Source organism: Lepus europaeus, chromosome 19, assembly GCF_033115175.1.
Source record: "Lepus europaeus isolate LE1 chromosome 19, mLepTim1.pri, whole genome shotgun sequence".
In the NCBI taxonomy this organism is placed as follows: domain Eukaryota; kingdom Metazoa; phylum Chordata; class Mammalia; order Lagomorpha; family Leporidae; genus Lepus; species Lepus europaeus.
In genome coordinates, this window is record NC_084845.1 from 2,892,416 (window position 1) to 2,915,916 (window position 23,501).

General features: G+C 58.2%; 1 protein-coding gene across 1 annotated transcript; it reads left to right on the plus strand.

Annotated features, from left to right (window-relative positions):
- The first annotated feature begins 459 nt into the window (after positions 1-459).
- On the plus strand, positions 460-21,382 carry LOC133748675 (ret finger protein-like 4A). The gene is made up of 3 exons (XM_062177608.1): positions 460-745; positions 3,472-3,995; positions 21,179-21,382. The coding sequence occupies exons 1-3, from the start codon at positions 460-462 to the stop codon at positions 21,380-21,382; spliced, it is 1,014 nt and encodes a 337-aa protein (XP_062033592.1).
- Positions 21,383-23,501: the final 2,119 nt, after the last annotated feature.

The window sequence follows — 23,501 nt, forward strand, 5'->3', positions numbered from 1 at the left end:
GGGCCGGCGCTGTGGCACAGCAGGTTACAGCCCTGGCCTGAAGCGCTGGCATCCCATATGGGTGCTGGTTCAAGCCCCGGCTGCTCCTCTTCCCATCCAGCTCTCTGCTGTGGCCTGGAACAGCAGAAGATGGCCCAAGTCCCTGGACCACTGCACCTGCGTGGGAGACCCAGAGGAAGCTCCTGGCTCCTGGCTTTGGATTGGCCCAGCTCTGGCCATTGCAGCCATCTGGGGAGTGAACCAGTGAATGGAATATCTCTCCCTCTCTATAACTCAGACTTCAAGTAAATAAATCTTAAAATATATCTATCGGGAGTCTGGGGCCGTGAGCCGTTGATATCTGAGCGTAGGTGGTGTCTTCAGTACCTAGTACGAGTGATTGCCAGCATTAGGCCCACGCCATCTCTATTAGTCACTCAACTCGCACGCTCACACACCTGTCTTCCCTAGGCAGTGGCCATGGCTGAACACTTTAAAGAGGCATGCAGGTGTTCTATCTGCTCCGGTCACCTCCAAAAGCCCGTGTATCTGAAGTGTGGTTACACCTGCTGCCTGCGCTGCACCGCCTCCCTGCAGAGGGAGCCCGACGGGGAGGGCCTCCTGTGCCCCGGCTGCTCTGTGGTCTCTCGGCAGCAGGACATCAAGCCTGCGTTCCAGCTGAGGAATCTGGTGGACGCCGTCAAGGAGCTGGAGCCCCATCTGAGCGCCGTTCTGTCCATGAACCCCAGGCTGCTCAAGTTCCAAGGTAAGGACTCTGCCACCCGGAGCCACGCAGGGCCCTGCAAAGGCAACGCGCAACCCACGTGGTCAACAGGGAAATTCTGTGCCTGAATTTCTTAGACCTCCTAAAGAAGCAACTGTTCCCAACTCTGAGAATGGAAACAACCACCGAGAAAGGTTTATAAAAGGGGCCAGTGCTGTGTGCAGCTGGTTTAGCCATCGTCTGTGGCGCTGGCATCTCATGAGTGCTGGTTCGAGTCCCGGCTGCTCCAGCTCTCTGCTGTGGCCTGGAATAGCAGTGGAAGATGGCCCACGTCCTTGGGGCCCTGCACCCACGTGGGAGGCCCAGAGGAAGCTCCTGGCTCCTGGCTCTGGCCTGGCCCAGCCTTGGCTGCTGCAGCCACTTGCGGAGTGGAACAGTAGATGCAGAATCTTGCTCTCTTGCTCTGTGTGTCTCTGTAACTTTGCCTTTCAAATAAATAATAGAAATCTTTAAAAAAAAATGGTTATAAAAGTATAAAATTTAGGCTGGCGCCGCGGCTCACTAGGCTAATCCTCCGCCTTGCGGCGCCGGCACACCGGGTTCTAGTCCCGGTCGGGGTGCCAGATTCTGTCCCAGTTGCCCCTCTTCCAGGCCAGCTCTCTGCTGTGGCCAGGGAGTGCAGTGGAGGATGGCCCAAGTCCTTGGGCCCTGCACCCCATGGGAGACCAGGAGAAGCGCCTGGCTCCTGCCATCGGAACAGCGCGGTGCGCCGGCCACAGCGCGCCTACTGCGGCGGCCATTGGAGGGTGAACCAACGGCAAAGGAAGACCTTTCTCTCTGTCTCTCTCTCACTGTCCACTCTGCCTGTCAAAATTTAAAAAAAAAAAAAAGTATAAAATTTAGGCCATGCCCTAGAGCTATTACACTCAATAAGGAAGCCACTGGTAACTAGCTGTTTTTTGTTTTGTTTTGTTTTAGATTTGAGAGAGAGGAGAGGGAGAAGGAGAGGCACAGAGAGAGAGAGAGAGGTCTTCCATCCGCTGGTTCACTCCCCAGATGGCCACAATGGCTGGAGCTGTGTCAATCTAAAACCAGGAGCTTCCTCCGGGTCTCCTATGCAGATGCAGGAGCCCAAGGACTTGGGCCATCTTCCACCGCCTTCCCAGAGAGCTGGATCGGAAGTGTAGCAGCCAGGACTCCAACCAGTGCCCATATGGGCACTGAAGGCGGTAGCTTTATTGGCTACGCCACAGCACCAGCCCCATGGTAACTAGCTGTTTAAATGTGGCTGCTTACATATGTAAAGATATTTTGAATTCATGAGAATTTTTTTAAATGCACTATTAAATTGTTGATTTTTTTCCTGTGTGATTGCATCCAGTTTTGAAATGAAATGTGGTTTGCAATGTGATTCTCAGACTCCAGCATCTACAAATTAGTTGAAATGCAGACCCTGTGCTGTGGCCCCCGGCTTCCTGAGAAACTGGATTTCTGACCTTCAGTCGCCAGTGCTGCTGGTTCGTGAGCCACACACAGCAGTGACAGCCTGCAGCTGTAGCGACCCAGGAACCCGCCGTGTGGGAAGCCCCAGACAGGCTGACCATAGTGAGCAGGGCAAGGCTGGGGCAGCTGCCTGGGGCTGTCTGGTCAGCTCCTGTGGCCCAGTCCGGGTTCCAGGCCTTAGCCCCGAGGTGTGCATGTCTCTGAGCCAGAACAGGAGACGCGGTGCCCGAGTCCGTATCGCACCGAGTTACCCGTGAGCTCAGCTGCACAGGTGGAGCGCAGGTCAGGCCCCGGTTCCTGAACCAGGCCCCCGGAGCGTCCTGGCTCACTGCTCCCTGACCTGGCCGTGTGACCGGGGCCGGGGTGCTCTGCTGGGCGTTCAGTCTGCAGTGTCAGTGGGGAGAGGCGAGTCTGTGTTCTTCTTGTTCCATAAGCACCGGGGTTGGAATGACAACTCTGTCCGGATGCCTTTTGCTTGTCAGCTCTGCGGGAAGACTGAGAACGGCCTCTGAGCCGAGTCACGAGGGAGCCAGGAAAGGCACTGGCCCCGAGGTTTCTTGGAGAGGTGCCCACGGGCTCCAGACACGGGCACGTGCCACAGAGCACCCCCCGTCCCCGCCTGACAGCTGGGCTGGTTGGAGATGGCGCCACACGCCACAGCCGCTCTCCTGCAGGTCACCTGCCCCTCAGCACTGCCTCGTGCCGGCTCTGGAGCAGCGGCTGCCCTGACGCCCAACGCACCTGCACCCAGGCCGGGGCGTCCTTCCCTCTCCCGAGTTTCCCAGCGCTCGCCTCACCCCTGGACTTCTGCAGTCTCTCTCCATCTTTTTATAGCACCAAGAGAGCAAACCCTGCCATGTGACTCCCTAGGCAACAAGACGCAAGGGAAAGGGGACAAAGTGAAAGCAAACTCGAACGTCTACCACTGATCTGCACCCAGTAACCTGCACCATTCCATTGAGGAGACGCCTGTATCTTCACAGACTGTGACGTGCTATATAGTGTTGAAAGTAAACACAGTCTTCCTATTTTGCGCTTCAAGAGAAGAAAAATCTTTACGCGATCCAATAATTGAAAGCAAGCAGCAGCCGTGTGAATCAGACTTGCAGCAGCTACAGCTCCTCGTTCTCTGTATGAGATGGGACACAGCGAGGGCCCAGGAGGCTTCCCTGGGCAGATGCTCAGGGCAGAGAGGCAGAGGGGAAGGGGTGCGTTGTGAAGAGTCTAGAACGCGTCGGCTGAACTTCCGGTTTTCCTCTCCGCAGTGGATGTGACCTTGGACGAGGACACGGCCCACAAACGCCTGGTCATCTCTGAGGACCGGAAGACCGTCCACTGTGGGCTCTCCCCACTGACTCGGAGGGAGCGTCCCGAGAGATTCGACTGTGCGTTGGGCATCCTGGGCTTCCCGGGGTTCAATTCTGGACGCCATTACTGGGAGGTGGACGTGGGCAGCAGCAGAGAATGGGACGTGGGGGTCTGCAGAGAGTCGGCGAAGCGCAAGGGGCTGGTCCTGCTGGCCTCGGACCACGGCTACTGGACCGTGGCTTTGAGAGAAGGCTGCTTCTTCGCCAGCACCACATCACTCACGCCTCTCTCGGTGGGGTCCTCTTTACGACGACTGGGGATCTTCCTGGACATGGATAGCGGGGTGGTCTCCCTGTATAACGTTAGAGACGGGTCCCATATCTTCAGTTTCACCAAAATTCCCACTAAAGAACCACTGCGTCCATTTTTCGCCATCACAAATGCAGTCCGTGATGCTCAAGGCTTCCTGAGCATCTGTCCGGCGAGGGGGCCAGACCTTGTCAGTCCTCCACCCTAACTCGGGCAAAGTAAATAAAACTGCCGACAAAGACGTCTCCAGGGAGTTACTGTGTGGTCGTAACCGGAACGAGGGACGTTGATGCCAGGTGCACAGGTGGTACAAGAGCTAACCAGAAAACAGGTCAGTCTATGAGTCGGGAACACCATTACACTGACTAGGTAACATCATATTTTAAATAAAGTGTTATACAGATTAGTTTTGCTTTGTGAAGTTGTTGTTAACACGAAATAAGTTCAGATTTCATGGGCTCTATGCATAGAGACACACAGCATCAACCCACCCCAGCCGGCCACCGCTGTCCCGTCTCCCCATCCTGGTCGTGGCGACTCTGCTGCTCCGTGGACCCGGGAGCCGGCACCTTCTCCTCTGTACTTGGTGCCCACCCCCAAATCCCGCGCCCTTCCCAGCGCGTCGGCTGACCTCACGCAAGGTGCTGTGCTCTCTAGGACCTGGGTTTATATTTTTTGAAATTTCGGCTCCATTCCACGATTTCCCCTTTGTTGTCTGAAAGATCTACTGACTTTTATAGGTAATAAAATAAAGTGTGAGTGTAACCAATAAATGACACCTAGAAAGACACACGTGTGTCTGTCCACTTTTACTCAGCATCTGAAAGGGTTCACCTCAGGACAGTGAACACTCCGCAGGACAAACACGCACGCACAACATCACTGATTTTTAAATTAAAACGCATATTCTGTTCTCACATCCCAACAGGATTCAATAGCAATAGCAAAAAGAACTCTCTCTACTCTCGGCCTTTATTAGTGTGATCTGCTTACGCCCACATTTCGTGTTCTCTGCACTGATTTTATTTAGGAATTTTTAGCTCCTTGGCACAAGAGTTTAATATTTGTTCCAAGAGCCGGTGAGGTCCAGGCTGAATTTCTCCCCGGATGCTGCTGCTTCCCTTCGCGTCTGGGGCTCCAGCTACACGGACGTTGTAGCGCCGCCCTACAGACGCCTGCACGGTCCTGCGGCCTCCTCAACCGGCCTGAAAACTGTGCTGGACAAGCTTGACCGTCACAACCGCTTCCCAGCACCAGAGCCAGCGGAGGGCGTCAGTGACCGCGCCGGGCTCGCCGACCGGCACCACCGCCCATCTCTAGACGTCTCTCCAGCCCTTGAACACGGCCTCCACTGCCAGTCCCCCTGCCTTTCCAACCACCATCCTATGACTCTGACCTTTCTAGGTCACCTCGTAAAAATGCAATCGCACAGTACTTGTCTTCGTAATGGCTTCTTAGCAGAACATCTTGGCCAGCACCGCGGCTCAACAGGCTAATCCTCCACCTGCGGCGCCAGCACACCGGGTTCTAGTCCCGGTCAGGGTGCCGGATTCTGTCCCGGTTGCCCCTCTTCCAGGCCAGCTCTCTGCTATGGCCCGGGAAGGCAGTGGAGGATGGCCCAAGTGCTTGGGCCCTGCACCCGCATGGGAGACCAGGAGAAGCACCTGGCTCCTGGCTTCGGATCGGCATGGTACGCCAGCTGTAGCGGCCATTGGAGGGTGAACCAATGGAAAAAGGAAGACCTTTCTCTCTGTCTCTCTCTCTCACTGTCCACTCTGCCTGTCAAAAAAAAAAAAGAACATCTTCAAGATTCACCCGTGTTGACAGCTCAGACCACGGAGATACAAAGAATCACAGGAAATTACTAGGAACACCACAGGCCAACAAACTGGATTCTCCAGAAGAAACTGATAAATTCCTAGACACACACAGTTTACCAAGAGTGAGTCATGAAGTAGAATAGAACAGACCAATAACGAGGAGACTGGATCAGTAATGAGAAATCTCCAGGGGCCGGCGCTGTGGCGCAATGGGTTTATGCCCTGGCCTGAAGCGCCGGCATCCCACATGGGTGCCAGTTCAAGACCCGGCTGCTCCTCTTCCATTCCAGCTCTCTGCTATGGCCTGGGAAAGCAGTAGAAGATGGTCCAAGTCCTTGGGCCCCTGCACCTGCGTGGGAGACCCGGAAGAAGCTCCTGGCTCCTGGCTTCAGATCAGTGCAGCTCCAGCCGTTGTGGCCATCTGGGGAGTGAACCAGCGGATGGAAGACCTCGCTCTATGTCTGTCTGTCTCTCTCTCTCTCTCTGCCTCTCCTCTCTCTGTATAACTCTTTCAAGCAAAATAAATCCATCTTTTTGAAAGCAAGCAAGCACAGAACTGGATGGCTTCATTTAAGATTCTACCAAACATTTAAAGGAGAATGAGTGTGATCTGACCTCAAACTCTTCCCAAACCTCAAGAGCGCATATGACCCTGATACTAAAGTCTCTCTAACTCTGCCTTTCAAATAAGCAAATAAATCTTTAAAAAACAAAACAACTCCACGGCATTGGCCTGAGCAATGGTGTCACTGGGTTTGGCCCTGAAATACGGCGCTTCCCTAAGTCCCGCCGTCTGCAGCCACACGGACAGCGTGGAGGACACCACGCTGTGAGGTTGCTCAGACACAGACACAGCCGCACGATGTCACCCACCCAGCGTGACATGCTCGTCTGTTTTTTTTCCTCAAAAGCACTTTTTTTAAAGATTTATTTTATTTATTAGAGAGAGAGGTCTTCCATCTGCTGGTTCACTCCCCAGATGGCTGCAACGGCTGGAGCTGCACCGATCCCAAGCCAGGAGCTTCTTCCGGGTCTCCCACGTGGGTGCAGGGGCCCAAGGACTTGGGCCATCCTCCACTGCCTTCCAGGACACAGCAGAGCTGGATCGGAAGTGGAGCAGCTGGGACTCAAAACAGTGCCCATATGGGATGCCGGCACTGCAGGTTGGGGCTTTAACCCACTGCACCACAGCGCCGTCCCTCCCCCCCCAACATTCTGCATTCCACACACGTGAGTAGAGCCGTCCACCACCTAGCCATGAAGGGACACTCCGAGGGCTGTGCTGCTGGCTGTTCTGCTCATGTGAACATCGCAGGGCCACTTCCACAAGGGTCTGCAGCACAGCCACACGGGGACAGCGCGTGGACAGAACACCGAAACGCGACACGTGGCCGTGGAGGCACTGCCATCACAGCTGGCTCGGACATCGATGGTGGCTCCACTGGAAACTGCGAGTAGGGACGTTCTCCCCACTAAAGCGCCAGCTACCCAGACAAACTGCCCCACTCAACCCTTCTGGAAGCCTGGAATCCAACAAAAATTTTGCAGCGACCAGGGGACACTCGTGGAGAGTGCCACCAAGCGAGAGCTGGGGTGGGAGCTCACCCTCGGCCGCCCCCCCCCCCCCTGCCAGCGCCGCTGCCCAGGCCGGCGCGGAGCTCTGTCCTCGGGACGTCTGGCTTGGCGCTGCCCTGGGGCTCGCCGGCCGTGGGTCCTCACGGCTGTAGGGTGGGAGGTGGCAGAGCACAGGTCCAGGCAGACGTGTGGCCGCGCTGCCCGAGGGAATGTGGCTGCTTACATATGTAAAGATATTTTGAATTCATGGGACGGAGTGGATGGGAGGGAGAGGCGGGGGGCGATGAGGTCTGGGGAGCCCCCGGCGGCCTCCAGCCTGCGCGAAGAGCCAGCCGACCTGTGCTGAGTGCGAACTTTGGAGTTTGTGCGTTTAAGGGAATCGCCGTCAAGCCTTTGGCTGGACACGGAGCTGACGTCGGAGACATTTCAGCGGGAACTGGGATGAGAAAGAACCCGACCTTGACAAAGGCAGTTTCCAAAAGTTACAGCAGACAAACAGAAATCCCTCAAAACGCTGAAGACCTCAACCTTCCCGAGCCGCCAAAACCAACAAACACCCGTGGGAGGCGGGCAGTCTGCCTCCCAGTTGGCCACGCTGACCGTCCCTTGTTCTGGAGAAGTGACGAAGGCGCTGGATAGAAGACACGGAGAGGCCGGCGCCGTGGCTCAACAGGCTAATCCTCCACCTGTGGCGCCGGCACACCGGGTTCTAGTCCCGGTCGGGGCACCGGATTCTGTCCCGGTTGCCCCTCTTCCAGGCCAGCTCTCTGCTGTGGCCCGGGAAGGCAGTGGAGGATGGCCCAAGTGCTTGGGCCCTGCACCCCATGGGAGACCAGGAGAAGCACTTGGCTCCTGGCTTCGGATCAGCGCGGTGCGCCGGCCACAGCGGCTATTGGAGGGTGAACCAACGGCAAAGGAAGACCTTTCTCTCTGTCTCTCTCACTGTCCACTCTACCTGTCAAAAATAAAAAAAAAAAGAAGAAGAAGAAGAAGACACGGAGAGTGATCCTTCACGGAGGAGCCCAGACGTTGTTCTCGGTGCGGGCGGAGGCTGAGCGAGACCCCGTGCCCCGCACGGAGAGCCGGAGGCAGAGGCTGCTGGGAGGCGCCCGTTCCCGTGCTGGAGCACGAGGTGCAATGCCTCAAGGCCAAGCACTAGCGGCGAGCTTTGAAAGCCACTAGAGACCGGATCCAGTATAGTACAGTGTAACAGGCCGTAGTATCTGAAGTGTACGTTCGATGTATATAAATTGACGGATACAATTGTATTTCTCGGGAGCAGCAGGATATTTTTGGATATATATGTGTATCTAATATATATAGCTTAGTGGGTAAATCTAATTTTTTTTAAAGATTTATTTATTTTACTTGAAAGAGTTAGAGAGGAGGAGAGGCAGAGAGAGAGAGAGGGAGGGAAGGAGGGAGGGAGGTCTTCCATCCGCTGGTTCACTCCCCAATTGGCCACAACAGCTGGAGCTGCACTGATCTGAAGCCAGGAGCCAGGAGCTTCTTCCAGGTCTCCCACGTGGGTGCAGGGGCCCAAGGGCTTGGGCCATCTTCTGCTGCTTTCCCAGGCCATAGCAGAGAGCTGGATCGGAAGCAGAGCAGCTGGGACTAGAACCAGTGCCCACATGGGATGCCAGCACTGCAGGCGGTGTTTTTTCCCACTACGCCACATCGCTGGCCTCAAATCTAACTAATTAACGTGCATTTTCCTGCACCGTTATTATTTTTGTGGTGGACAGTTTTCTTTTCTTTTTTTTTTTTTTTTTGACAGGCAGAGTGGACAGTGAGAGAGAGAGACAGAGAGAAAGGTCTTCCTTTTGCCGTTGGTTCACCCTCCAATGGCCGCCGCGGTAGCGCGCTGCGGCCGGCGCACCACGCTGTTCCGATGGCAGGAGCCAGGTGCTTCTCCTGGTCTCCCATGGGGTGCAGGACCCAAGGACCATCCTCCACTGCACTCCCTAGCCACAGCAGAGAGCTGGCCTGGAAGAGGGGCAACCGGGACAGGATCGGTGCCCCAACCGGGACTAGAACCCGGTGTGCCGGCGCCGCAAGGCGGAGGATTAGCCTGTTGAGCCACGGCGCCGGCCTGGTGGACAGTTTTCTGAGGACACTTAGGGTTGTTATTGGCAGCCGCTGTGGTCTGCAGTGGCTCACGTGGGCTGACGCTGCGGTCTGTCGCAGTTCTGTCTAGCCTCTGTCTCCTGAGCGTCCCCACCACCGCCCCAGCCCCCGAGGGCCGCCAGCCCTCTCTCTCTCTGTTTCTGCCTCTCTGTAACTCTGCCTTTCAAATAAATAAAATAAATCTTTAAATGAAAAAAAAAAAAAGATAAACAAGAGTGACAGCTCTCTCACTGACGAGGCCTCCCAACAGGTCGCTCATCTGTGTGAGAAAACGTGCGGCACCAGTGTCTCCTGACAAGCTAGGGCAAGTTGTTCTCAAACAATTTTAAAGCAATAAATAAATACGATGATGAAAAAAAAAAAAAAAAAACAGGGCCGGACGTTGCGGCCCAGCAGGGAGCGGCACAGGCTCGAGCCCCGGCTGCTTCACTTCCGATCCAGCCTCCTGCTAACGCACCTGGGAAAGCGTGCATTAGCTTTAGACTTGGATCCCTGCACCCACGTGGGAGACGAGGATGAGGCTCCCGCCTCCTGGCTTTGGCCTGGCCCAGCCCCAACCACTGTGGCCTTTGGGGATGGACCAGCGGATGGGAGATATCTACATCTCTCTCCCTCCCTCCCTCTTGCCCCTTCTCTCTAACTCTGCCTTTCAGGCAAGTGGATAATCTTTTTTTTTTTTTAAGATGAAATAAAATTTAAAAACTAAAAAGAACAAAAAAAAGTGAATGGATGATAGCAACAATTATGAAAACCTATGACAGCAGAGAATTCAGTAACAAAGCAAAGGAGCAAAGGAAGAAAACCCAGTATCACCATGACGAGAAGCTACGAAAACACAAGGTGGATAGCATGAGGCAGGAAAACCAGCGGACACGTAAGGCAATCATGGTGTCCGACTAAGTGAGGAGTTGGTTCTATCAGAATTAACCTGGGTTGTAAACGGATTCGATTCCTCATCAAAAGACATAGAAATAAGTGAAACTGAAACTCAAAAAAAATACAAAAGATCAAAGAATTAAAAAGATAGAGAAAAGATATGAACCTTTAGCCAGGCTAACAGAGAAAAAAACTCAGATAAAATGAGAGGTAGGAAACATGCCATTGCAAGCTGGAATCCCAGAAATGCAAAAGATCGTAAGAAACGCTACTGGAAACCTTGACGAAGCAATTCCTGGATCCTGGAACCTGCCGAGATCGAATCCTGAGCATGGGGGATCCAAACAGACCCGCAGGAGCAGCAAGCCTGGAGCAGCGAGTCTCCCAGGTCAGGCCCAGGGCCTGGTGACGGCTTCGTCACCGAACTCTAAGAACATCCGTGACTTCTACATTTACATAAGGTGAATGGACTCCGTGTTCTCCACACAGATTCCACTCCACCCTCCCTCGTTTCTTTCTTTTTTTTTTTTTTTTTTTTTTTTGACAGGCAGAGTGGACAGTGAGAGAGAGAGAGACAGAGGGAAAGGTCTTCCTTTTTGCCATTGGTTCACCCTACAATGGCCGCTGTGGCCGGTGCATCTCACTGATCCGAAGCCAGGAGCCAGGTGCTTCTCCTGGTCTCCCATGCGGGTGCAGGGCCCAAGCACTTGGGCCATCCTCCACTGCCTTCCCGGGCCACAGCAGAGAGCTGGCCTGGAAGAGGGGCAACCGGGACAGAATCCGGCGCCCCAACCGGGACTAGAACCCGGTGTGCCGGTGCCGCAAGGCGGAGGATTAGCCTGTTAAGCCACGGCACCGGCCCTCCCTCGTTTCTTAAAAACACCCACAGAGGAACTGATCAACACATCTGAAACCATCCAAAAATTGGAAGGGATGACGCCCCGCCAAGCTCTTTCTATGAGACCAGTATTAATCTGGTACGAAATCAAACAAAGACACAACACCAAAAGGGAACCACAGACCAACATCCGTGACGAACAATAGATGCACAAAGTCCCCACAGAATACTAGCACATCTCACACAACGTCTAAACCTCAGACAATGAAATTAGCTCCTCATGTGCAAAAGTCAGTCAAGATGGACCAAAGACCGGAACGCAAGCCTGAAGCTGCTAAAACAAAGTAGGGGAGGTAACTCGAAGACACTGGTGCGAGCAATGACCTCCTGGCTAAGACCCCGGAAGTGCAGGCAAACTAGGCAAGTGGGATTCCATCAAACTCGGCAGCTTCTGCACCCCAAAGGGAGAAGCAGCGTGAAGAGACACCCCACGGGACGGGAGAAGGTATCTGCAGAGTCCTTATCCAACAAAGGATTAACGTCTAGAATGTTCCAAAAAGCTCAGCAACCACCACCACTCAGGAAAGGTGCTGAAGGACCCGCATAGACCTCACTGTTCACGACAGCCCAGACAGGAAGAAACCTCACTGCCCATCGGCACCTCCCGACCACTCCTTGCCACGCACATCGACATCACAGATACTGATGCGACAAACGGAATAAAAGCAAGAGGTGACGTGGGCAGGTATTTGCCGGGTGCTTAAGGCACTGGCGCCCCTCTTCCGAGGGTCCCTTTTCCGGCTCGAGCTCCAGATTCCAACTGCTAACCCTGGGAGGCAGCAGTGGTCACGCGAGGAACTGGACCCCCTCCAGCCACGTGGACTGCGTTGTCAGCTCCCGGCTCTGTGCGTGCCGGGCCCCAGCCGTTCAGGTACTGGTGGAGTGAACCAGCAGGTAGCACTGAGCTCTGAGAACTGGTTTTTTTAAGCGTAGCTGTTGGGGATGGCGTGGCTCCGTAGGTTAAATCATTGCATGATGCCAATTCCAGTCCCGGCTGCTCCACTTCCAATCCAGCTCCCTGCTCACGTGCCCGGGAAGCAGTGCAAGGTGGCCCAAAGTGCTTGAGTCCCTGTCACCCATGTGGGAGCCCCGGATGGAGGTCCAGGCTCCCGGTTTTGGCCTGGCTCAGACCTGGCCACTCGGAAAGTAAGTCCGCTGATGGAAGATCCCTCTGTATCTCTGTCTCTCGCCTTAACTCTGCCTGGTGCGATGGAGCCTCATCAGAGGGGCTGGCAGAAGAGCAAGACCCAGCGGGGCCCTCAGCGCCCCCTAGAGGCCTCCTGACAGTCACCCAGAGCCGAGCTGGGACAGGAAGGAGTTAGGCATTGAGGCCAGGCCGGCACTGCTGCAAGACCTAGAAAGTTCCAGAGACGCCGGGCCTCTCGGCATCAATTCAAGGCAGAGCGGTGACTTTCCTCCAACAAACCTCTGAAATGCATGGGCCGGGCACCCGTGCATTTTCCTAGTCTCTATTTATGCATGGGCAGGGGAGGCGGAGGTGGAGGTGGAGGTGGAGGTGGAGGCGGAGGAGACAGCGATGAGCCTGGAACTCAACCCACCTGCTAGAGCCACGGCGGAGCCTCTGAGAGCACCTAGCAGGAAGCTGGAACTGGGAGAGAGCGGGTGCTCCGATGTGGGGCACGGGCGCCCGAGCGGCCGCTCCCCTGCGAACGCACTCACCCAGTTCATTGTCAGTTCCCGCCCCAGGGAAGGCAGCAGCTGGGACACGGGGGCTCCACACCTGCAGAGCTGTCTCTGTGGGCACCGCCGCGGTTGCGCTCCACAGAGCTCACTCCCCCCGACGTGGAACAGGGCCGCTCTGGGGCAAGGAGCCAGCAGCGCCCCTCCGCCCGGCCCACCGAGAAGCCACGTCCCTGAAGAGTGAACGGTCCTCTCCGTGCTCAGCGGCTCAGGCGGGAGGGGGCGCAGGGAGGGCTCCCGGGCTCCACCCAGGCCCACCTGGCAGCAGGGCAGCTGGTTTCCAGCACCCAGGCCCGGGACCCCCAGCTGAGAGCTGTTCTCAGATGAAACCAAGGCGATAGGGTCCCAGGCGAGGGGCAGGGCCCACACCTGCGGGGAGTGGGCTCGGAGGACGTGGCCCCTGCTCAGTGGAACCAGGAGACGGTTCAGGCGCTGACCTGCGGTGGGGAGCGGGCAAGGAGAGCCCCAGCACAGCCCAGCAGGGGGCAGGTGGCTCCTGTGCGCCCGCAGTGCCCAACGGGAAACGCCCCAAGCAGCTTGCACCCAGAGCCAGCCCCTCCAGGGGCCTGGGGAACCACATTTTCTTGTCTCCTCCATCACGGAAGAACCCCTAGCCCAAGACGCTGACACGGGTGACACGGGTGACACGCCAGCATGGCGGCTCCTCGGGTTAAGCCGCTGCTTTGTGATGCCGGCATCGCATATCAAAGCACTGGTTCAAGTCCCAGCTACACCGCTTCCAGTCCACTACATGGGAAGGCCAAAGACGGCCCAGGTACTCAGGCCCCTGCCACCCACAGGGGAGACCCGGATGGAGTTCCTAGAACTGGCTTCAGCCTGGTCCAGCCCTGGCTGTTGGGGCCATTTATGGAGTGATCCAGCGGACAGGGCATGCGTTCTCGCTCTCCGTCTCGCTGTGTGTGTGTGTGTGTGTGTTTCTCTCCCAGATAAAGAAATCTTTGTAAAGTGGGCATGCAGTTCGAGTGGAAGGATGCTCCCGGGCAGGGTTGGTCATTTCCACAATTGAGGCCACCTGGGGTCCTCCTGCCCAAAAGAAAAAGCCCACAGGCCTGCTTCTGCCGGGCTCTGAACACACGGGGCCGTGAACCGGCACATGAGCACGCACGCTCCAGAGTGAGCACCAACAAAAGCGTTTCTCAATTACATAAAGGGGCCAGCGCTGTGGCGTAGCGGGTAAAGCCGTCGCCTGCAGTGCCTGCATCCTATACAGGCGCCAGCTCAAGTCCCCGCTGGCCCACTTCCAATCCAGCTCCCCGCCAATGCGCCTGGGAAAGCAGTGGAGGACGGCCCCAGCACTTGGGCCCCTGCACCCGTGTGGGAGACCCGGAAGCAGCTCCTGGCTCCTGGCTTTGGATCGGCGCAGCTCCAGCTGATGCGGCCAACTGGGGAGTGAACCAGTGAAAGGAAGACCTCTCTCTCTGTCTATAACGCTACCTCTCAAATAATAAATAAATCTTTTAAAAAGTTTAAAAAAAACATAAAAGCAATAACAAAACAGAGCTGTCTACAGAGCACGTGCAGCGCTCCCGACGGGCAGAGAGACGCAGCTGCAGAGCCGGGTGGCACGCGCTCACCCTCGGTCACGCTCCTGTGCAGCTCTGGCCTTCGTATCTCTAACCTGCTGAGTATCACAGCTGGTGACGCCTTAGGCCTGCGATTATGGGGCGGTTGAAATCACGCTTTTGCAAAAACTAGCAGGAAAAAAGGAAGGAGGGGGTGAGGGAGGGGAGAATGGTCATGTTCTCAGAGTTGTACCTATGAGATGGATGAAGTCTGTTCTTAAAACAGGGCGGTCTCGGCCCGCACCGCGGCTTAACAGGCTAATCCTCCGCCTTGCAGCGCCGGCACACCGGGTTCTAGACCTGGTTGGGGCGCTGGATTCTATCCCGGTTGCCCCTCTTCCAGGCCAGCTCTCTGCTGTGGCCCGGGAAGGCAGTGGAGGATGGCCCAAGTGCTTGGGCCCTGCACCCGCATGGGAGACCAGGAGAAGCACCTGGCTCCTGGCTTCGGATCAGCGAGCCCGTGACGATTTCCGTGCAAACCGACGTGACCCGCGGCCTGCGCCGCAGGTGCGCCCGGCCCTGTAAGCGTGGAGGTGGGCCAGTGACCCGAGGACCGCACTCAGACGGGTCTGACTGCACAGCGCGGGCCTCTCCCCACAGTCTGAGTCTCCGATCCCAGGTGTGCTGAGGCTGCGCCCGCCGCACCTGACCCTCTCGGCGGGGCGTAAACGCCTCAGGTGGTTCTGCTGGGCGGTGAGCGGCCCACACGGCAAGGCGGCAAGGCGGCATCCCCCGCCCCGCGCCAGGCATGCGGGGGCGTGCGCGTGGTGCCCTGTGCGGATGCGGGCGGCGGACCTGAACCCTGCGCGGCCGAAACGAGGCGAGAGCGCTGCGGTGGCGGGGGGACGCTTACTGGGGCGCGCCCTGGGCATTAGTCGCTGCTGGGGACGCACAGGGGAGCCCTCCCCACCCCGTTTCCAAGCCCGGCTTCCTGCGAACGCGCACCGGGAGGCGGTGGGCTGTGGCTTGGGCACTTGGGTCCCCACCGCCCGCTCACCTGAGCGCCCCAGGCGGAGTCCCAGCCTCCTGGCTCCGGCTTGGCCCAGCTCCAGCTGCTCCTAGCGGTTGCAGGATAAACCAGAGGGAAGCCTCCTCTCCCTGCGGTGCACGGTGTGGGCTCGGTGTGGGCTCGGCTGCGTGCGCCTTGGGCTGACCCCCGACCGCCAGGCCCACCTCCGCCAGCCTGAGCCCGCGCCCGCGGAGGGCAGGGGACCTTGCTCGCCGTCCCTGCCCTCAGCAGCAGCCATGCGGGGTGGGACCCCAAGGAGCGGGCCCGGCCACCCCACCCACCAGAACCGCGCGCCACTCCCCAAGACCCCGCCCAGCCGCACGCCGTCCTCCACCCCAGCTTCTCCCGCTGGGCAACTCCCTGCTGCCTCTGGGTCCACGGCGCCCCGGCACAGGGCCCACCGCCTGCACCCTCACCGTCAGGGGCAGCTGGGAACGCGGCCTCCACAGAGCCCTTCCCACCCCCTGCGCCCGTGCGGGCTCCCGGGTCCCCACGGCTGTCCTGGGCACTCCCCCGTCTGGGACTCCCCAGAGGCCGTCTAACCCCTGCTCCGAGATAGCATCACCCGGGGAGCCACCGTGTTAATGCAGCCACGACCGACCGACCTACACACACACACCCTCCCTCTGTGGTGCTACACACACACACACACACACACCCTCCCTCTGTGGTGCTACACACACACACACACACCCTCCCTCTGTGGTGCTACACACACACACACCCTCCCTCTGTGGGTGGTGCTACACACACACACACACACCCTCCCTCTGTGGTGCTACACACACACACACACCCTCCCTCTGTGGTGCTACACACACACACACACACCCTCCCTCTGTGGGTGGTGCTACACACACACACACACACACCCTCTGTGGTGCTACACACACACCCTCCCTCTGTGGGTGGTGCTACACACACACACACACACCCTACCTCTGTGGTGCTACACACACACACCCTCCCTCTGTGGTGCTACACACACACACACCCTCCCTCTGTGGTGCTACACACACACACACACCCTCCCTCTGTGGTGCTACACACACACACACACCCTCCCTCTGTGGTGCTACACACACACACACACACCCTCCCTCTGTGGTGCTACACACACACACACACACCCTCCCTCTGTGGGTGGTGCTACACACACACACACACACCCTACCTCTGTGGTGCTACACACACACACCCTCCCTCTGTGGTGCTACACACACACACACACCCTCCCTCTGTGGTGCTACACACACACACACACACCCTCCCTCTGTGGTGCTACACACACACACACACACCCTCCCTCTGTGGGTGGTGCTACACACACACACACACACACACCCTCTGTGGTGCTACACACACACCCTCCCTCTGTGGGTGGTGCTACACACACACACACACACCCTACCTCTGTGGTGCTACACACACACACCCTCCCTCTGTGGTGCTACACACACACACACCCTCCCTCTGTGGTGCTACACACACACACACACCCCTCCCTCTGTGGTGCTACACACACACACACACCCTCCCTCTGTGGTGCTACACACACACACACACCCTCCCTCTGTGGTGCTACACACACACACACACACCCTCCCTCTGTGGGTGGTGCTACACACACACACACACACCCTACCTCTGTGGTGCTACACACACACACCCTCCCTCTGTGGTGCTACACACACACACACACACACCCTCCCTCTGTGGTGCTACACACACACACACACACCCTCCCTCTGTGGTGCTACACACACACACACACACCCTACCTCTGTGGTGCTACACACACACACCCTCCCTCTGTGGTGCTACACACACACACACCCTCCCTCTGTGGTGCTACACACACACACACACCCTCCCTCTGTGGTGCTACACACACACACACACCCTCCCTCTGTGGTGCTACACACACACACACACCCTCCCTCTGTGGTGCTACACACACACACACACACCCTCCCTCTGTGGTGCTACACACACACACACACACCCTCCCTCTGTGGGTGGTGCTACACACACACACACACACCCTACCTCTGTGGTGCTACACACACACACCCTCCCTCTGTGGTGCTACACACACACACACACCCCCTACCTCTGTGGTGCTACACACACACACCCTCCCTCTGTGGTGCTACACACACACACACACACCCTCCCTCTGTGGTGCTACACACACACACACACACACCCTCCCTCTGTGGTGCTCCCTACTGCTCCTGGGATACACCCAAAGAGCACGCAGCCACCCTGCATGGGCCCCGCCCTCCACACAGCATGTGGCTAGTCCACACGTGGCCTTGCTCCATACAGACCTCCGATCCACCGGGTCAAGGTCAGTGTCTCCTGTAACAGTCACACTGGGAGGTGCCGGGGCTAGGGCTCTGACGGTGTCTGCAGGGGGACCATGTGCCAGTGCACGTGGCTGTCGGGGGGGGGACGCTGGGGCCCCAGGAGAAGCACTGCCCTGTGCTGGGCTGGAAGGCGGCGAGGTGGGGCCGTGCCTGAGGCAGGAGTGAGAGCACACGAGTGTCTTCGGGGCTTGTGTCGGAGACGGGGGTGGGGGCAAAGGCTGCAGACACCATGTGCCTTAAACAATTCCTTCACCGAACGGTGTGCGTGCAGCCCTCGCAGGAGCACCGTCCACCAAGGAACCCAGCCATTTCCCACAAACCCTGACTGCTCCAGCCAAGCACAGGCGGCCTCTGGTGCCCCCTGCTGGCCCAGAAACCACAACTCAGAGCAAACTCCGGCATCCGCCAAGTACCATCCAACACAGGATGGCCAATGTGGGTATTTAAGTTCACGAGATACAGAGAGAAAATCTCTTCACACCAGCCGCGTTTCAGGTGCTCAGCGGTGGCACGGAGCTAGTGGCAAGCCTTGCGCCAGCACAGAGGACATTTCCAACATCTCGGGGCTGTGGCACAACGGGGGAAGCCGCCTGCCGCGCTGGCATCCCATGTGGGCGCCGGTTCGCATCCTGATCCAGCTCCACTTCTGACCCGGCCCCCTGCTAATGTGCCTGGGAGAGCAGCAGACCATGGCGCTCAGGTGGGAAACCCAGAAGCAGCTCCTGACGCCCGGCTTCGGCCTGGCCCAGCCCTGGCCATTGCTATCATTTGGGAAGTGAACCAGCAGCTGGAAGAGCAATTCTCCGGCTCCCCCACCACACCCCGCCTTCTCTGTAACTCTGTCTTCAAATGATTTTTAAAAATTAAAAAAAGGAACACAACAGGCTTCAACGTACTCAGGGTCATCGATGACAACCACAGCCAACGCCACACTGAATGGGGAAAAGCGGAATCTGTTTCTTCCAGAACCTGGAAGGACGGCCACTCCCAGCACTCTGACTCCACACACTCCTGGAAGTTCTAGCCAGAGTCCACAGGCAAGAGACAGAAGGGGCATACAGACAGGAAGGCAGTCGGACTCACTGAGCAAGAGACTCCAGGTCCGCTCCGTTCACAACTGCCACAAAATTAAATACAGCGCACACTCAACCAAGGCTCTGAGAGACCTACACAGTAAACACTGCCGAACGTGCAAGAGAATAAATTAAACAGGACACAGAGAGAAGACCTCCCATGGCCATAGATTGGAAGAATTATATTAAAATGTCCAGGGCCGGCGCTGTGGGGAAGTGGGTAAAGCTGCTGCCTGCAGTGCTGGCATCCCATATGGGCGCCGGTTCGAGTCCCGGCTGCTCCACTTCCGATCCAGCTCTCTATGGCCTGGATAGCAGTAGAAGATGGCCCAAGTCCTTGGGTCCCTGCACACGTGTGGGAGACCTGGAAAAAGCTCCTGGCTCCTGGCTCTGGATCAGTGCAGCTCTGGCCACTGCGGTCACTTCTGGAGTGAACCAGCAGATGGAAGACCTCTCTGTCTCCCTCTGTCATTCAAATAAACAAAATAATTCAAAATAAAAAATAAAATGTCCAAATTGGGGCTGACATTGTAGCATAGTGGATTATGCCACCACTTGCGACACTGGCATCCAAAATAGGCCAGTTTGAGGCCCAGCTGCTCCACTTCTGACCCAGCTCCCTGCTAATGTACCTGGGAAAGCAGCAGAGGGTGGGCCAAGTGCTTGGGCTCCTGCCATCTACAAGGGAGATCTGGAAGAAGCTCCTGGCTCCTGGCTTTGGCCAATGAGGTCATATGGGGAGTGAGCCAGCGGACAGATCAATCTCTCTCTCTAACTCAGACTTTCAAATAAGTAAATCTTTTTAAAACATTAAAAAATAAATAAAATACCTAAATTACCCAACACAGTTTACAGAGTTAATGCAATTCTCATCAAAATATAAATGACGCTGCTCACAGAACTACAAAGAAACACCCTACAGCTCAGATAGGACACAGAAGACCCCAGACGGCCAAAGCAGCCTTCCCTTGCCCGGTAACAAAGCTGGAGGCACCGCAGAACCCAGCGTCAGGCCAGCCCAGCGGTCTTGGCATAGAGGGCCACCCAGGCCAATGGGACACGACAGAAACCCCGGCAGTGAGGGCCCATCTACAAGAAACTTCTCTTTGGCGAAGCTAAAACACCCTAGAGAAGAGACATTCTCTCTGACAAACAGTGCAGGGAAAACGGACAAGCAAAAGCTGGAACAAGAGCCCCACCCCACGGAACCATCCGCTCTGAACGGCTCAAGGGTCTCCACATGGTGCAGACATGCTGGTGCGGCAGGCTAAGCCAGCACTCGGCACGCTGGTGATGCCAGCATCCCGTAGCAGAGCGCTGTTTGGGTCCTGGCCACTCCACTCCCACTCTAACTTCCTGCGACTGGCCCTAGGGAGGCAGTGGAAGACGGCCGAGTACCTGCACCCCCGCCACTGTGGGGGAGACCTGGTGATTCTGGCTCCAGCCTGCCCCAGTCACCAGGGAGGGAGCCAGTGGGGGGATTTCTCTCTGGCACTCTTTCATAGAAACCGATCTTTAGAACGAACCTGCAGGGGGTCAGCGTTGTGGCCCAGCTGGTAGAGTCAACTCCTGCGACGCCGGCATCCCATATGGCCACCGGTTCCCGCCAGGCTGCTCCTCTTCCGATCCAGCTCCCTGCTACGGCCTGGGAACAGCAGCAGCAGGTGGCCCAAGTGCTTTGACCCCTGCACCCACACAGGTGACCTGGAGGAAGCTCCTGGCTCCTGGCCATGCAGCCATCTGAGCGGTGAACCAGCGTATGGAGGATCTATCTCTCGTCTCTCTGTAACTCCTTCCAATAAATAAACAAATCATAAAAAATTCTTTTCAAAAAATTATCTTCTTATGACTTACCCAATTATAATATATACATTGAGGTATTTTTTTAAAGATGTCGTTGTTTGAAAGGCAGAGTTAGAGAGAGAGAAGCTTCCATCTGCTGGTTCAGTCCCCAAGTGGCCACAATGGTCAGGGCTGGGCCAAATCGGAGCCTGGAGCTTCATCCAGGTCTGCCACGTGGGTGCTGGGGCCCAGGGACATTAGCAGGGAGCATGTGAGGTGGAACAGCCGGGCCTTGAACTGGCGCTCACATGGGGTGCCGGAGTCACAGGCAGTTCCTTAACCGCTGGGGGCCACACAGCCCACGCCCCCTGTGCCCCTCCCCCCGGGACTAGGGCCAGGGCTCAGTGTGTCTGGCTGGCACACACCCCAGGTGGAGAGCACCCTCCTCTGACGGGAGGAACCCCGCAGAGCTCACAAAGCAGAGTGACTGTGTGTTCCACGAATTCGGACACTGCGTTAGCCGGACGACTGGCACCCAGCACACGAGCCGGCCCACTCCAACCACCGACTTGCCGTCTGAGAGCTCGCTGAGACTCGCTGCCCGCCTGCGCTACGCGTCCCTGCGGCCCGCACTGCGGCCGCCTCCTGCTGAGAGGAGGGCCTCCGCCAGGCACAAGATTCGCTGGCGGCCAAGGAAACCAGAGACCTTCAGTGAAGACGCAGGTGTTCCCTACGCACTCTGAACGCCTGCCGCGTCCCCACTAGGGCTCCCAGGAGGAAGCTGTCCACGAGGAATCCTGGGAAGGCTTTCAAACAGAGTAGAATCTCAGCAGAGACCCAGTCCCTGGGAAACGAGACAGCAAACAGACCGCTTTCACAGGGGACAGCACACGGGGCCCCCAGCGGGGTGCGGCGGGGCCAGGGGCAGCACACGGGGCCCCCGGCGGGGCCCGGGACAGCACACGGGGCCCCCGGCGGGGTGCGGCGGGGCCAGGGACAGCACACGGGGCCCCCGGCGGGGCCCGGGACAGCACACGGGACCCCCGGCGGGGTGCGGCGGGGCCCGGGACAGCACACGGGGCCCCCGGCGGGGTGCGGCGGGGCCGGGACAGCACACGGGACCCCCGGCGGGGTGCGGCGGGGCCCGGGACAGCACACGGGGCCCCCGGCGGGGTGCGGCGGGGCCAGGGACAGCACACGGGGCCCCCGGCGGGGTGCGGCGGGGCCCGGGACAGCACACGGGACCCCCGGCGGGGTGCGGCGGGGCCCGGGACAGCACACGGGACCCCCGGCAGGGTGCGGTGGGCCCGGGCGTTGGGGTGAGGGGAGCTGAGGGGCCAGCGAGCCACTTCCTGAGGCTGCAAAGCTCATGGCCCCTGTCAGCCTCCTAGTTCACACACGCTCCGTAAAACCAGAGCACAGAGCCCAGCGGTGAGCGAACCAGGCCTCTGTGCTCCCAAGGCACAAACACTGAGGGACCCGACTTCTGAGCAATGGGCAGCGAGGGGCAAACCCCTCCAGCTGTGCGCAGCGGGCCAGCTCCCGGGCAACAGCTTCTGTCTGGCCAGATCCCCCACCACCACCGCTCTACTGCCACCTGCTGGGGACAAACCCATAGAACCGGGGATTGTTGGGTCCCCAGCATCGCATCCACACCACAGGAGAGCCCCAGCAGCAGAGAACAAAGCTGCTGGGCCAGAGACCCCCGCCACATCCCCCTCCAGAGACACCCCACACCCCTCTCTAGACACCCCACACCCCCCTCCAGAGACCCCCGCCACATCCCCCTCCAGAGACCCCCCCACATTCCCCTCCAGAGACCCCCACATCCCCTCTCTAGACACCCCACACCACCCTCCAGACACCCCCACACCCCCTCCAGAGACACCCCTACACCCCCTCCAGAGACCCCCCACACCACCCCATCAGCATGACCAACAACCCCCACACCCCCTCTCCAGCACGACAAATGACCCCCACACCCCCTCTCCAGCATGACCAGAGACACTCGCTCACCTGGGGCAGGACACAATTCTCTGCTCAAACTTCAGACCCCTCCCAGGCCCACCGGTGCATTTCTGGGGAGAGCGGAGTTGATCAGGAGCCCCTGGTGCAATCCCACGGCTCAGCCTCTGCCACCCGGTGACGCCATCCTCACGCCAGGTCCCCCACCTGCTCCTCGGGTGTAAATCCCACTTGCCCGCCGCCGTGAGACTGAGTCACGGTCTCCGCACCTCCTGCGACCTGGACGAGGTCTTCCTTCCACAACCGGGACCCAAGACGAGACGCGCACCGGCTGGAGGGGGAGCCCCAGGCCCCCAGACCACAGCCACACCTCCCGGTTCAACCAAGCTCCAGGCCACACACTCAAAACCGCAGCTTGCGTGTGGGCAAGCAGATTCCGTGACAACACACGGCCCAGGGAGAGCACGTGTGCTCCGCGCAGGGAGGCAGGCATCCACACACCGAGGGGCCCGCTCCACACCCACCGTGCACTCAGGCCTCCAAGGGGCCTCCCAGCAGCCCCTGCTGAGAACTGGCGGCCAGGGTGCTGTCGCTGAGTCCTCCACAGACACGCCCTCCCAGCTGCAGGGCTGCTGGTTCTCGGGACGTCCTGCTCTGCCCAGGTAGGACAGGGGCAGGGTGGGGCAGCAGGGCAGGACGGGGCCCCACATCCCCACCCCTCCCCGGGCCCGGCAGGACACCCCGAGGGCCTGGCCCCGCCCCGCCCCCCTGCACGGGAGCGGGCAGGGGCAGGGACGGCAGCCCTCCCACTTCCTCCAGGAGAAAGGGGGCTGCCCTCCCAGGTGACCGCGGCCTCCAGGGGCTGCATCCTCAGCCAGCCGCCCCAGGTGGCGCTCC